This window comes from Nannospalax galili, unplaced genomic scaffold, assembly GCF_000622305.1.
Source record: "Nannospalax galili isolate Female #2095 unplaced genomic scaffold, S.galili_v1.0 scaffold338, whole genome shotgun sequence".
Classification (NCBI taxonomy): Eukaryota; Metazoa; Chordata; class Mammalia; order Rodentia; family Spalacidae; genus Nannospalax; species Nannospalax galili.
In genome coordinates, this window is record NW_008340849.1 from 227,521 (window position 1) to 244,535 (window position 17,015).

The window sequence follows — 17,015 nt, forward strand, 5'->3', positions numbered from 1 at the left end:
TATATATATTATGTATATAATATATATGTAAAATTGCTCAAAAACCCAGAAAACAGAATGGAAATCTTTGTCAGCATTCTGTGGCTGGTGTGTGCTCTGTGTGTAATAAGTTTATACAGCAATGTGAGTGAAAGTGGGAACTGGAACCTCTCAAACTTGGAAGCAACTCCTGAATTGTGTAGCACGCAAGTCACATGATTAAAAACATTAAAATAGATCAAAGCTTGGAAAAGATTAAGTACATAGCTATACTCTTAGCTAACAAATTGAACAGTTTTTAATTTAATGGGCTAAATTCACCCATATAGTCTTATGTGTCTTTGAAATTTAGAATTACAGTAATCAATATTTGCTTTGCTGTGCATCTTAATAACTAAGGAAGAATTTATAGTCTAAAATAAAAACTTGAATACAATTTGAAGTCTAAAATCAAGACATAATTGAATTTAGAATTAGCAAATGTTCACATTTAATTTTTATTGTTTAAATGTTGAAACTGTTAGATTTTAAAGAGAATAACCACTGGTGTGAAAAATGTGCTAAAACAATAATTTTATAAAACAAACGTTACCTGTTATTCTTCCAAGTTGACCATGAAATATCTTTCCCACAAAGCCACTAATATGAGCCCCTAAGCTCACACCTATGAAATGAAATTTGTCAAGCGATGCTCCATGATTCTGTAATTGAAAAATGCATTGTAATATTTTCAGTTTGTGGCAAACAGAAATCGTGGCTAATATATCAACATTCTAAACTTCTTTTTTGATTCTGACTTACTCTATTTCTGGGATGTAAGAAAGGGAACTTTATGATTTTGAAACAAACATAGCTTTATTTAGTTTTCACTATGAAATATCTAATTTTTCTCTATTTAGTGGCATTATTAAATTGTATTTACAAATTTAAATTTTATCACCTAGTATGTAGAATCAAATCTGTAAAATAATAATTATCAAGGTATTTTATGAGCAAATAGTAATAATAGGTAAGATTAGGTGCTTACTTTGTGCTAGGTACCTTGGCTATACCTTGAACCTTTTATATTGAATATTCCTATTTTCCCCATATGTTAATCATCTTTATTGAATTGTTTAAAACTGTTTCTAATACTTATTAAATACTTTCTAAATAACATTCAGTTAAGGTTTATTTGAGAAAGGAAACAGGCCCAGAGTTTAAAGACTTGCACAAAGCTACATATAAAAAAGATGGATTTCCAGTGACTAAGTTCTCAATGTTTATGTCCTCACAAATGAATATGTAAACCCTAGCCCCTAGTGTCATGGTTGCTGGAGGTGGAGCCTTAGTGGGGATGATGATATCAGGAGATTGAAACATTCAAGAATGGATTAATGTCTTGATAAAGAAGGCCTGAGGAAGCTCATGTGGCCTTTTCACATGTCCACATGAGGCCATCAAGGAACTAGGTGTGAGCGTCACCACACCCAGAATCTGCTGGGCCCATGCTCTTGGACTTCTCAGCTTACAGAACTGTGAGAAATAAATTTATCTCTTTAACAGATCAGTTTATGGTATTCATTAAAGCAGCTCAAATGGGCCAAGATACAAGTCTGGATTAGTTTGAATCCAAAATGTATGCTAACTTTCCTCTGTTTTATCTATTCACCTTATATCATAAACCTTTAAAAGTGCAAAAGACACTCTTACTTAAGATATGATAATATTAATTCTATGAATTTCAAATTGGTTCCCTTATCACAGTCTGAATAGTGATAGGGAACAGTGTCCACTGTCCAATGTGATCATCTGGTAGCCTCAAGTAGGCAGCACTGAAAGTTATCTGAGTGGCTATTTTTTTCACCAGATTCTCAGGGAGCTGAGAGGAGTTTGGTGAGCAAGTAATGGTCCAGGCTACACAATGATAAGTCTGGAGGTTCAAAAAACAATGCTTAACATTTGCCACTATTGAAAAGGAAACTGAGACTTTCTCAGCACAAAGTAATCAGGTTCTTCAAGTTCCTAAGAGCAATGTCGAAAATCTGGGGAATATTTCTCTTAACTACAGTGCTATGTATATAAATCTTCCTGTTCCTACAAGTCTTTCACAAGCTAAAGGGCCATAAGCAATTTATCACATATTATTTTTCCTAAACTTCTCTACTTAATTCTTACTTCTTTCACATTTTGAGGCTCTTGTTTATTAGTTAAAGACAACTAAAATTCAGGAAAAAGTCAATTATTCAGTTTTATATATTATCAATATGTCTTCTGGGTCAATTATCTCCACATCTCTCCAAGGATAGTAAGGTTTCCTCCAAATTTGAAGATCTAAAACTAATAATGAAAGTTGCGTTTAGATTTGTTGAATTTGTTCAGTTTAGCACAGTTTGGACGTTCTTGTAGATTTCAATACTAATATTTTCCCACAAATCAAATGTAACCTTTGTTCTCTGAAGGACCTATCACCATCAACTCTCAGCAACAAATGTGGAACACCATAAGGATTGACTTAGTAAACAAGAATCAAAACACCTATGACCTAGAACTGACCTTGAACTTACTTGGTCCATCTCAACCCCAACCAGACTGAAATGAAACTGAGGGCTGCCTTTAGAGTTTGCAGAGTGTTCTGCTTTCTGAACTAAGTTTTCCTTTTACATTAACCAATTCCCATTTCACTAAACACAAAACATATTAGCCTTATCCTAGGAAAGAAGTATAAAGAATGCAATAATAATACAGTCATGACTGGGGCCCACATCAGATCACTACTTCATTCTAGAATTCAGCATAGGTAGGGTTTAAAAAAAAGCTTTATTGTTTTACAATAATTTACAATAAAATATAAAGCAAAACTTTCAGATAATTTTTAAAAAACATGAAATCTAAATATAGAATTATTCTTTAAGGTAGAAAACATATAGCTGCAAAATTACAGCAAAGCAAGAATTCTGAATGTTTATAAAAATGGGTTAATTTCATGGTATCGCATCACACATTGTATATTATATACATATATAATTTAAAATTTCCTAACTTACCAAAAGATTTTGAATGGATGAACTCAGGCTCTCAGCAACTGCTCTGGTGTTTTTAACTGCTCTACTGTAAAGGAAAGTTGTAGCACCCTGGTTCCAATCTACTACTATTACATTGATATCTTCTTCATTCAACAGAGTCTTCCGGAACCTATAAAGCCATGTAGGGGTAGAGCCCATTGGTCTATACCCGTGAATAATCAAAACAGTTTTCTTCTGTGGGTTGAAATGGATGTTAATTGAGTTATTTTGCTCAAACAGTGGTTCGGCACAGTTTATATTATTCCTTGAATACAACATCAGAATTATTTTTACTTTAGGAAAGAGCAAATCTCTTAAGGAATCCTTTATACTTAGCTTGGAGAATTCAAGGCATGATTTTTTATACTCTGAAAAGTAAAAAAAAAAAAAAGAAAGAAAGAAAGTCAAACTGAGCAGTGGATTCATACTAGATTTTTGATGGATAACTTTATACAGCAGAACTGAACATGGATAGTAGGGAAATTAATTGTTTTATGAACAATTTAGCATGCTTTACTGACCAACTATATTGTTTAAAGCTGAAGCATGATGAGGCAGAAAGACGTCTTGAACAAGAAGTAATAAAAATTATAATGACAAATATGAACAAAAGTAATTGGTTAAATGACAAATGCATTTTATTTTAAAATAACATAAAGGGTCTGACTGAAATCACTGCTATTATTAATAAACCAGTAAGTACAATAGTAAATGTGTTGATTGATCACAAACTTTATTAACCTTTGTAATTTTAAAAATATTACATTTATTTACTTTTTAATTTTATGTGTATGAGTGTTTTGCCTGCATGTATGTGATGCAATGCCCGAGGAGGTCAGGGGAGGGTGTTGGATCCCCTGTAACTGTAGTTACAGAAGGTTGTTAGCTGCCATCTGGGTGCTGGGATTGAAACTCAGTTCCTCTGCAAGAGCAGCCAGTGCTCTTGACCATTTTTTCAGCCTCTGATCATAAACTTTAACAAATGTTTTACAGAAGAATACTTACTTATAAAAAATAAGCATTAGGAAAAAAACTTATCTCACACCCCCAAACTAATATAAACCAAAATAAGGTATCATTTTGCTTATCAACTTTAAAATGTAGAAAAATCCTTCTATGGCATTGCTGTAATGCTGGCACTTTGAAGGCTGAAGTAGGAGTAACTCCGGTTCAAGGTTAGCCTTGATTACACAGCAAGAACCTGATAATGGGGAGCAAGAGAAGGAGGGAAGGAGGGAAGGAGAGAGAAGAGAGGAGAGAAGAGGAGAGCAGAGCAGAACAGAGGGAAGAGCAGAGGAGAGGAAAGGAGAAGGGAGGGGAGGGGAGGGGACAGGAGATATACAAATATTCACACAAATAAATGCTGAGAGCATAAACTGATGAAATAGTATTTTATAATTATATATGTGTGTGACATCACACACATCTTGAAATTATTTTTCCCTGAGATTTGAATTAATGAGATAAAAAAAATTGTATCAATTCTGAAGGATTGTGTATAATGACATAAATTGTAAAATATCGGACATCTCCCCGTCTGTCAATCTGTCTGTCCACTTGTCTGTCCATTTGTCCATCTATCCATTCATCTATTCATCCTAGAAGGATGAAGGACAGACAATGAAATAACTAAGAAAGTTTAATAGAAGTAGTCATTGCTAGGCAGTGAAATAATGACTATTTTTACTTCTTTTTTATGGTTTTCCAGAATTGTGGGTTTTTTTCATAATAAGCATATAATCGCAAAAGGTTTTTTCAAGAAGTTTTTATGAGAATATAGGCTTGTATTGCTTCTACTATGTTAGTTTGTTAAGACTATTTAGGAAAGAAATGTGTCAGTGTACATCAAATACTCATGAAACATTAGTAAATATCAGCTTAGAGGTTAAAATTCTTAAATCCTAGTAAAGGAAAATGAAATGAACTAACAGATATTATTTTCATATTGAACAAAATATGTTTATAATAATTCTAGTCTTGAAAGTATAGATGCATTATTGACACAATCATTTAGAAGAAGGAAAGGGAGCCATTGAAAGAGATTCAATATCTGCATTGATATTCCAAGGTCAGCAATTGAGATGTAATTGGAAAAGTTAACACTTGGATACTGCACATGCCCTAAGTACCAGAAAACAAGGATGTGGAGAGGAACAGATTGAACCATGATGGCTGAGTATTCGCTGCACTGAGCAAATTGTATAAAGGTCATAAACATCTTCTCCATGTATCAGATAGAGCATGGACAAGAGCCAAATGTTATCTGTAAGTCCAAACTGCTGGTCTGTTCTTTAGTAGTCGTTAGCCCTAGAATAAGTCCTAAGAAATTAACCAGCACGCTTCCTCCGATAAAAATAGGAAGGAATAAGAACAACTAACCAGCTTTCTGGAAGACTCTGTTTCCTTGTCAATCACCTCTTCTGGCTCTTATAATCTTTCCTCCTTTTCTGCAATGATCCCTGAGCCTTGGGAGGCAGAGGTCCAATTCAAGGATAAACGTTCTGTGCACTCTAGTTCTCTGAACATTGGCTGTGAATTTCTATGTTAATGACCATCTGCTTCATAAACTTCTCTGGTGAGAGTTGAGAAATGCTCAAAGCAGACAAAATCCCAGCATAGACATGGGGAATGGGTAAGAAATCCCAACCCAACATAAGGAACTTTTGGCACTTGATGGCTGGCTACTGGAAGTGAGGAATCAGTGTCTTACAGGGATGGGATTCTTGGTGGGCCCAGTGGATATGCCCAAATGGATATTTGGGGACACAAACTCTATTGGTAATATTATAAATATATGAGAGTACATTAAATTTGGCAGGGGAAAATGGAGGGACGTGGGGAGACAGGAAGGGATCTAAGTACCACCAAACTATATTGCATGAAAATCATAAAAATTCAATTATAAAAAAGCAGTTGCTGTAAAATGCTTTCTTTTATATAACCACATATGTAACAAACAAAAGCTTTTTAAAAGGGAAAGAAACCTTCACCCAAAATAATCGTCAGATAAATTTATTATCTATTATCAAATACAGAAGTAATTACAGAAATTTCTAAAGCATCTTCATTTAGAATGCAAGGAAAATGTCATTTCAAAAATTAGCAACAAGGGTTGGAAAGATGGCTCCGCAGTTAAGAACACTTGCTGCTCTTGCAGAGGGACTGGTTTAGGTTCCTAGCACCCACATGGTGGCTGACAGCAGCAGTCTGTGACTCCAATTCTGGGGCATGAGACATCTCTTCTGGCCTCTGCAGGCACCAGGAACACACATGGTCCACATACAAGCATATAGTCAAAGCACTAGGACACACAAAATAAAATAAACAAATCTTCAAACACAGGAGAAGGAAGCTATTCAGAGGAAAACTTGAAGTTAGAAAGAAACAACAGGATCAGATAAAGAAGAGAACAATTAGATACTCCAATTAAGGAAGAATTTAAATTTAATTACATAGTAAACATTAAAATGGCAAAAATACTGAGATCTCTTCTTATAAGAATAAATGAAAGAAAGGGGTATTGAGATTATGTAGAGAACACAGCTATGGGATGAAGAATGATGATGCAGATTGAAAACTGTGCTTTTCCTATAGAATGGCCAGCTGGGGGGAGAGAAGAGGTTAGCAGCTCCATTAATTAAGGACATAATCGCATGCCAGGGCTTGCAAACTGAACAGGCTCACCACAACGTATAGAAAATCACTTCATCAGACTTACTAACAATATGTCTAGAAACTCAATTGGATTTCAATGAAAAATTGTAAGACCCTAAAAGTATCAAGACAGAAAATTCAGATTACAAAAGAGGAATGATGACTTAAATTTTTCCTTCTGAAACATTTATACAGATAGAAGTTTAGTCAATGAAACTTTTTTATTATTACTATTATTTTATGTTATGTGTGTGATTGTATTGTCTGTATGTGTGTAAGTGCACCCATATTGTGCAATGCCTGGGGAGGTCAGAGGAGGGCATGAGGTCAACTGAAACTGAAGTTACAGACAGTTGTTAGCTGCCATGTGAGCTCTGGGAACAGAACCCAGGTCTTCTGCAAGAGCAGCCAGTGCTCCTAACCACTGAGCCATCTCTGCAGCCCCAGTCAATGAGATTTTTAAGTAGAGCAGTTTGGAAACTAATAATTTTATATATTTTTTGAAAGACACTATTCATAAATGATGTTAGAACTCTTGAGATTGTGATTCCTCTCTCTCTCTCTCTCTCTCTCTCTCTCTCTCTCTGCTATACGTTTAGTGTCTATGTGTATAGTCCATGCACATACATATATAGGTGCATACATATAGGTGCACCTATATAGGTGATTACTGCTTCCAGAGCAGTAATCAAATCTCTTCCTTTATCAGTCTCCACATTACTGCCTGAGACAGGATCTCTCACTGAACCAGAAGCTAGCCATTTCAATTAGACTAGCTGGGCCAGGACATGCTCCAGATCCACTTGGCTCCACCCTCTATTGCTGGAGGTACAGGTGCATATAGCCATGTGCAGCTTCTTACATAGGTACTGGATATTCTAAGTCAGGTCCTCATCCTCGAAGAACAAGCACTATTACTCACTGAGTCATCTCCTTATACCTGAGGTTGTGGTTCTTAAATAAAAATTTTTGATTCATTAGATGCAAAATTCATAAAAATTCATTATATAAAATATTGATATAAAAACTGGTTCCTTAATAATTAGTAGATGTGAAAAACATTACCACTGAAATCTACCTGGCTCAGAAAGTAGCCAATTGTGACTAGTAATAATCAGATGTATAGAGATTAGAAACATATGTGCATCTTAGTGTCAATTGTATTAAAAATGAATTTTTTGTATGAAATTGTATTTTAATAATGAAATGGAGATCTTTTATAAAGTTTAAAACCTCATTTAATTTTATGTCTTATAGGGTTTGTACAGAGTACAGTGTTGTATAACTGTGTTGATTCAGCTGTAAGCCTAAGGGTTTATGGCCAGTTTTCGGGGAGATGCATCTTAGCTCTGGAAATTGTTGTTGAGTGTGCCAATGCTGTTGTAATGAAATGCTTCTTCTAATTTTATGGTTATTAAATAAGTAATTAAAAAATATTGATAGTGAATGTGAAAATAAATGTTGATCTAACTTTAAAGCCAGATAACACAGAGAAGTCCTCTATTGAATATAGCATGAAATTTCAATGTTTTAACTCCAAAAATAAAAAGGAGCTTCAAAAAGTACTGAAAGTATGAAATGATAATGCTACATCATGTCAAGCAGTGCACAAACTTCTACAAACTAAAAAATATAAAAGTATAACAGTGTACATATAAAAAGACAATAAACATTTGAAAGGGGATCATAGAAAGCATAAAGCATAAAGCAAAATGATACAACTTTAACAGAGAAACAGGGTGGTAAGCAATCTTAAAAATGTATTTTTATGTATGAGTGTTTTGCCTGCATGTGTGTAACTGTGCCACATGCATGCAGCACCCATGTGGGGAAAATAATGAAGTATTTTGGAAAACATGGAGGTAGTTTTTTAGCATACTAAAATGCACTTACGGGAACATGAAAAATCTCCACCTCTAGGTATTAACACTGCAAACGTGTCCTCACCAAAAAACATGTACAAATTCATAGTAGCATGCTTTGCAAACGAACCTGAAATTAACATGCATGCCCATCAAGACAGATAAGAATAATGAGCTGTAGATGTACATTTAATTTAATATTACTGAAGTAGTACATAATTTAAAAGTACTTAATCACACAAAAAATATTATGACAAACAGAAACAACAGAAAAAGACTCTAAAAGTGGAAAAAATCATTTGTATGAGATTCAAGAAAAGAAGTCTAATCTATAATATCTGAAAAGAGGTTTGAGTTATATGGAATCAGAACTGGGGAAAGGTTTAATTGCAAAGGACCAACGTTTTGGCTATATCTTTGTTTTATATATTGATTGATATAATTTCTATGTATGATATGTAATATATTACAGGCCTTTATTTCAAAATTTATCAAAGTGTCTAGTTAGGGTTGCACATTTTGTTGTACTTCAATTATGCTTCAATAAAATAAATTTTTAAATTATACAGCACAGTAATGGCCCAAGATTTCCTAAGTACTGGAATTACAGATATATACTGCCATGCTAATTTTAAATCACTTTAAAAAATCCAGAATAACACTAATATCAACAATAGATGGGACAAATGCATACACTCATGTGCGCATATGAGATATATGAATTAATGATCATTTATTACTAATACAAGTTAAAATCATCAGTATTCCTAAATAATATGCTCATAGAAACACAGGCCATGAAACAAGATCAAAAGAACACAACCTTACATATTATATCAGAAGAATTACAATAGCAGAGGTATGAATAGAAGAGGGGATCTAAGTACCATCAAATTGTACTTTATGAAAAAATGCAAAAACTCAATAAAAAAGTATAAAAACCCAAAGCAAAACAAAAAAGAAGTATGGCTTATTAAATGATGAGATCCTACCAAGTTTCTACTAATAGTGCTTATCCTGTTAATATGGAAAATTTTGTGGCATAGCTCCTCAGCAGAGGTATGAATAGAAGAGGGGATCTAAGTACCATCAAATTGTACTTTATGAAAAAATGCAAAAACTCAATAAAAAAGTATAAAAACCCAAAGCAAAACAAAAAAGAAGTATGGCTTATTAAATGATGAGATCCTACCAAGTTTCTACTAATAGTGCTTATCCTGTTAATATGGAAAATTTTGTGGCATAGCTCCTCTAAAGGTGAGAAATTCGAAAGGCATTTACAGTCACAGTATAAATTAAATTATAATAATTATTATAATTTTATTTTATTTTTATTGCATGTGGCATTATGTTCTACCCTAAAATATGAAGACAGTAACTGAAAAAAAAACACGTTAGAATGTTTGGTATAAATATGTATAAAATGAATAGTTTACCTTATATAAGCAAGACAATATGTTCTTGCAGAGGACCAGGGTTCGATTCCCAGCACCCACATGGCGGCTACAAACCTTCCTTAACTCCAGTTCCAGGGGAATCCGAAGCCCTCTTCTGACCTCCGCGGCATTGCATGACACGGGTCACTTATATACGTGCAGGCAATACGCTCATACACATAAAATAAAAATAATAAAATATTTTTTAAAAAGTATTCACAGGGATTTTTGCTAGGCTGCCTTTAGCAACACACATAAATGTATAAGTATTCATAACCACAGAAATATAAACATAAATTAATATTGCCCTCCTATTTTTTTTTTTTTTTTGCCCTTGTTATCTAATGATGCATGTGTTCTTTCAAACTAGCTCAAGAAAATCTGAACACCCAATTGGCCTAGGATTGGACGCCATGGCAGAATGTGTGATCCAAACAAGTAGTTTTAGAGTCCTTTGGAATGAGCTGATAGTAGATACTGACAGGTTAAGTGGCTTCATTCTTTCAAGAACTCAAGGAACATATACTGCTTGTTTTGTTTTGTTTTCTGTACCTGGGTTCAGTGGCATTTAAGGCAAAACTTTTCAGGTATGGGAGATAAGAAAGTATTTTCCTCTAAGCTAGTTTAAACAAATTGTCTCTGATTTGAAAGTAAACATTTTCTTTAAGAAAGAGAAAGTAGCAGAGTAGAGGACAAGAGAGAATGGGAAGGACGAATTAGAAGAAAAGGAGGAAATCCAGAAGAAAGGAAATACAAAAAGATTAGAATAAAAATAAAAATAATATGGTCATATAAAATAAGTACTAAAAACAAAATTGACTTTACATAAAAATAGAGAGGATTTGATTAAACTCTGAGGTGTACCATGATACCAAATGGATACAAAGTCAGTTCTACCCAAATTAATTGATATGTGCAGTGCAATTCTAAGTTAAGGTCTCTGTGCAAACTTGGAGGAGGAAAAGTTGATGAAAAAGACAAATTGGTGCCAGCTTAAAAGTAAAAGAAAGCATGTTTAAAAGTATATTTAAATTACAAATAAAAACCTGTGAATTGAACACTTAAATATTTGTTGTTTTTCATTATTTGTTATTTGTATTTTGTTATTTGGAAAAGAATAATTAAGTAATAGAGAAATTAGTTCAGCATGTTTCAAGACGTATATACCTTGTATAAAGATCAAAAGAGACATTCATTCATAAATACATCCTTTCATTTATCATTTATTTATAGTGATAACAAGAGTCTATTTTCTTGTTATCTTGAAATGTACAACACATTATCATTAACTACCATCAACCTAACGTATAATATGTAGTTTATTCTTCCTATCTTGCTATAACATTATATCTGTGGGAAAACTACCCCTAATCTGATACTTTATCCCTCCTCTTTTACCGCTTTTTGTAATCAGTATTCTGTGCTCATCTTCTTTGCCACCAACATTTTTTAAATTATATCATGTGGTGTTGGACTTCCTGTCTCTGGTTTATTTCACTTAACTGGATAATTTCCACATCTTTAAATGGAAAAAGTTGAAAGAGATCCATCTGCTGCTATTTTATTCTTTGAACTCAAACTTGTTTTCTAGCTTGGCCAACTAGTGAGAACAGGTGATCTGTCTGGTAACTTTCAGTGAGGTTACCTAAGTTAAGAACACAGGGCTACAAAAAGTCACCAAAAAATGCACTCATTATAGAAATAATTAACCTATTTTCCTCTGATACTGCCCTCAAACTCGACTTTCATTTCAAATAGAATGGATGCCAATCTCCCTCTTTCTTTCTCCGGTTCTGAAAACAAAATTATTTTCTCACATCAGTGATCACAGTGACTCATTATTAGAAATCATTCCATGCCAACCTTGTGTTGGTCTATGCTTCCCATCCCTTCCCTTGGTTTTTAATAAGAAGGAAGTGAAGTTTAAAAGAACAAATGACCTAAAGCCATGTAAAAAGGATCAATACTACATCTCTGTGTGGTGAAAGGCAAAAAGCAAGCAGGGGTAGCATATAATGGCACAACTTATTATGTAAACATTTGAGCCGCAGAAATAAAACTCCATCAGGAGTTTGTTTCCTTATTCATTTCAGTGCAGTAAGAAGAAAGATAATTTGGAGTCAAGTGAATTCCAGACATGAAACAGTGTGCCCACTTGATGCTGAGATGCAGATTTGTTCAATCACAGAGATAGTTAATCACAAAACTACAGATAGAACTTTGAAAAATTCCTCAAGGCTAGTGACTAAACACAAAATTCAAGAAGAAATTATAATTCTCTAGTTCTGAAGCAATCAAAGGACATTTTGAAACTTCTTGTTGACAGAAGGATATGAGAAATCAAGATACATGATCAATTCCTCGATTTTGGAAATTTTTGACAAAGAATTTGGCTACAAAAGAAAAATGTAGGTTTCTAACAAATATTAAATCAAGAAATTAACAAAAACAAAAATGGTGCTGGGCAAATTTGTTCAGAATGTAATTTCCTAAAACAATTCTAATGGATTTTTAGTTGGGGGAGTACATCTGCATTTTTTAAATAGTAAAGTTTGATACAAATGGTGCATGAACAACACATGGATGAAGGCCTAAATTTGTAGACAATCTGAAAGCAACCACTCTGTTATTCTAACCTAGTTTATATTGTTTAATAAATGGCAAGCGGGCACATTTATGCTCCTTGAGTTTCATGATGCAGTAAAATAATATAATATTATTATCATTTTTAAATGAGAAAACAGGTTCCTGGAGGTTAAATAATTTGGCCTAGATAAAAAACCAACAGGACATGAATCTGGGCATTACAAATTGCAAATTCCATGTTCTTTCATATTATTTTTTTTATTAAAGACACTTTGATTCCATAAATTAAAGCTGTTTGTGGGTAGCTGGTTTTAAAAGTCAATAGGAATAAATCACTTGTCATATCAGAAAGAAATTGAAAATATAATGATTATGTTGAGGTAGTAAACTCAGAATCCAAGGGGGTTTGGAAAGATCACTGCCCTACCAACAGGCTATTAAGGTTGCATTATTTCCTATACTCTGCCCAAAGTGTAGATCATGTTACCCACAGGTACCCCAAGAGTTTATTAGAATTGCAGAATCTTGAATTTCCTCATTAGCCTATGGATAAAAATTTGGATTTTAACAAATTCTGATTTGAACCACATAGCTCAGGTCAAGGTCTAGGTTTCCATTTCTCAGTATTTCGTTTCCCTCAGGTGTGAACTGTCAGAGCATCTTTACCACAGTTGTGGAATACAAGAGCTGGAAAAATATGTCTGATGAGTCAAAACTAGTCAGGAACCGCAAAACAACTTTTATGCTTTTAAATAAAGGAAAAAATCAAAATGTTAAAGATATTTGACATTTGAAAATAGCAACTAATTCAAAGTTTAGTGTCCATGGAAAAAGTTTTATAAACAGAATCACCCCCATCCAACTGTTCACATTAAGTCTAAGGCTGATTTCACATTCAGATGACAGAGCTAATTAGGAACAACAAACACTCCGACCCACAACACTTAAATGATTTCTTATCTGGCCTCTTAGGGAATTTTTTTCCTACCCTCACTACATGAACAATGGTAACAAAAAATATCCCCTGCAATTTAAGCAAGTACTATGAGTTAACAACTGCTCTAAGAATATTTATGCATATTATTTAAATGCACGTGTAGATAAATATCCATATAAAATTTGTTTAGATATCTTGAAATTTGTAGTACATTCTATACATAATTTTTTAAATGCTTGAGTAATCTCAGTTGTTCAGAATGTTTTCAGTGAGTTCACAGTTCATAAGTGAGACCTGATATAACATAGAATGTTTAGTAAGGAAAGAATCAAGTGCAAGGTGAATGAAAGATAACTACATTAAATAATCTACTGAAAAGCAAACAATATTCCCCAGTCAACTGGAGATTTCAGGGAAATGAGGAAAACTTAACAGTGCACATAAATTACAAAATTACAAAATACTTTAATTTCCTTATTTTCTCTTTGCTGTTTTAATACTAAAAGTATTGCTTTTCCTAATTTAGTAGTCATTATATATAAGTTAAAAGTTCAACAGAAACAAAAATACATTTAGCAAAAGTATCTGTGTTTTCCCAGTTGAAAACTTAGGCAACTAGCTAATTCTAGACAAAACAATACTCTCAGACAGTCTGCCCCCAAAATTTGTATAACTATGTATCAAAATGACTTGAGCTCTGCTACTAGAAGGACACATGAGAATAGAGGCCAAGACTTCAAACTTTTCTGGATTTCAAATCAAAATGCTAATAACCATTCATTATACAAACAGAAAATACCCATTAAAACACTTCCAAAAGAGTAAAATATGCACTATAGACTGTATAGAATCTAGATTCTGTATTTGAATACAAAATTCAAACATTTAAAAAAATCATGATTAGATGAAACACACAAATGAAACTTTAAACAATAATTTTAATCTGTAGTTGGTATTTTAATGTTTTTGGAGTGTATATTCAGAAATTTTTAGGAAGACATTTGAATTTAATGAAAGTAATCTTTCAAAAAATTTCAACAAATAACTAATCATCATGACTTTTAAATTTGCTCCTGTTTTCATTAACATAAATTAGAATGACCTGTTCTACTAGATCCAAGTAGTTCCACTTCATGGTAGAACAAGTTGTTCAACCATAAAGTAGTCATATTACTAAAATTAGTAAACTTTGTTACCATACACCTAAAAACAGAATTATGGTTCTTCCTTATTATCATAGCCAGTTTGGGGCTTTTGTTATATGAAACAAGAAAAAAAAAACCTCTCTGGTATTAGCAGTTTGTTTGCTTTGTAACGAATTATCTATGCAAGAATATCCTTCATAAATAAGGCTTCACAGATTAATAAAATGGAAACAAAATCCATATTCAGTCATAATTTTCAAACTTTGAACTAATTTCTTCCTACTTAATTATTCTTTATATGTTCTTTATCCTACTTACTCCCTACTTACATAGTCTTTGAAATTTTTTTCATTACTGATCTCATAAATAATAAAATAATAGCATTTCAAATTAGCAAATACATACACACATATATATATATGTATGTATACACACATATCTTCTTCATAGCAATCCAGTTTGGTAAAAATTTCCCATAATCATAATTTATTTTTCATACTATGATGTCATATCAAAATACAAACATTATTAATTATTTTACTGGCACTTTTTTAAAGATAGGTTATTAATAAGCATCTTACCAGCTCTTACCCAGCACATCAAACACAGAAAAATGTATATTCTCATTTGGAATAAAAAACAGTAAAAGAAACACTGGGAGTCATCCAAAAAGAAATTCCGTAATTCGGTAAGTTCCCCTGAGATAGGAGTGTCTCAGACTTCACTGCAGAAATACTTTTGCTCCTCCTTCTGTTGCAGTAGGTGAGGTAGTTTGCTGTCTCCCACTGGTTTGTGGTTAGGAGATCATTTTTTTAGTCAAAGATTTTGCAATTACTCACAAACAAATGTTCAGCTATCCAAGTTGAATTTAAGGGAATGAAAACTTTTAATTGTAAACTTCTTTATCCCTTTACCTCAGGATTTCAGAAGTGGTCTAAGAAGATATAATTATGGAAAACTTAGTGAAAAAAATGTGTTTTAGAAATGCCAGAAATGGAAGGAGTTAGGAAAAGTTGTATTTTGTGTTCATCTTGATTACAAACTAAGTTCTTCACATACCTTAAAATCAATAATGCAGTCTGCAACCATGAAGCTGTCAAGCTCTTCATGTGTATGTCACTATGCCTCTAGAACAGTGACTATTGCAAAATTCTAAATTCTAGTCTCTTGAGACTAAAATTTGAAAAGATTGCTTTTAACATGATAGCAATGTCACTTACTTCTATCTCTCTAATTTTCTTTCTCAGCAACAGATTTGAAAGCAAAAAAAAAAAATAAGGTTGGTCTGTATACACAAATTGCAAGTGTAAAAACATAATTTATTTTTAGAAAACACACATTTCAGGAAAGCTCCAGTGATATGGTAAGAACAGCATGTTTTATTTCCATCATAGATTATCAGAAACTACTCAGGTTTAGAGTTAAGTTTCAGAAATCCAGACATGATATACTCACTTTTAAATCAGGAAATATAACAACTGATAAGATGTCATCACTAAGTCCATGTCTTTTTGAGACTTTATTTTGAAAGATGCCTCTATTATAATATCTTTGCTAATCATCAGTTAATGTAGTCTCCACCACACTCAACTGTTAATAACTGTTTACATATAGACAAAATGAAATCAATTAAAAAGCATATACTATGAGCCTTTATTAGTTATTTTTGCTGACTTTCTCCACTTATTATTTCATTCAGTAGATTTGTACATCTGCTTATACAACTTTTGCCAAGTACCTAGGGAAATCCAGGCATAGGCTTAGCTGTACACAGTAAAGACATTCTTTCAAATACCACTGTCTCAACAGATATTTATTATAATCCACATATGTGTCAGGAACTGTATTAGGTACCGATTTTTATACATTGACTCATAGCAAGAAGAGTTTGTAAGAGTGTAACTTGAAAGAGCTATGCTACCACATATGTGGGACAGCTAGCTATTCTGGATTGCATAGTTCAGGAATTCCTAACAGGATATACTTCCTGGACTCAGATACCAAAGTGAATTTAGTCATCCATCTATCTATCTATCTATCTATCTATCTATCTATCTATCCATTCATCCATGTTACCATTCATCTATCATTTATCTCTGTATAAGTACATATACATGTACATTATATATATATACATGTATACACACGTGTGTATGCATATGTATTTATGCATGCTTATGTATTTATATGTTTAAACTTTTGATGTGTTCATACAGGAGAAGTATTAGGCATCCTAATAAAGTCTAATTTTTTTATAGAATATTCTATGCACCTATCCCATTAAAGCTTCATATGTGACTAATGGACCAATGAACACTAAAAGCAAAGAGACTTATTTTTAACTTTTGCTAGATTATCATTCGTGCATGCAA

General features: G+C 32.9%; 1 protein-coding gene across 1 annotated transcript in view; it reads right to left on the bottom strand.

Annotated features, from left to right (window-relative positions):
- The window catches only part of Lipi (lipase I), a 56,831-nt gene that overhangs the window by 37,967 nt on the left and 1,849 nt on the right, over positions 1–17,015 (bottom strand). Inside the window, exons 2-3 of the mRNA XM_008835819.1 lie at positions 3,006–3,391; positions 572–680 (exon numbers count right to left, since the gene is read on the bottom strand). Coding sequence (XP_008834041.1) covers positions 572–680; positions 3,006–3,391 — 495 coding nt within the window. The remainder of the gene's footprint in view (positions 1–571; positions 681–3,005; positions 3,392–17,015) is intronic.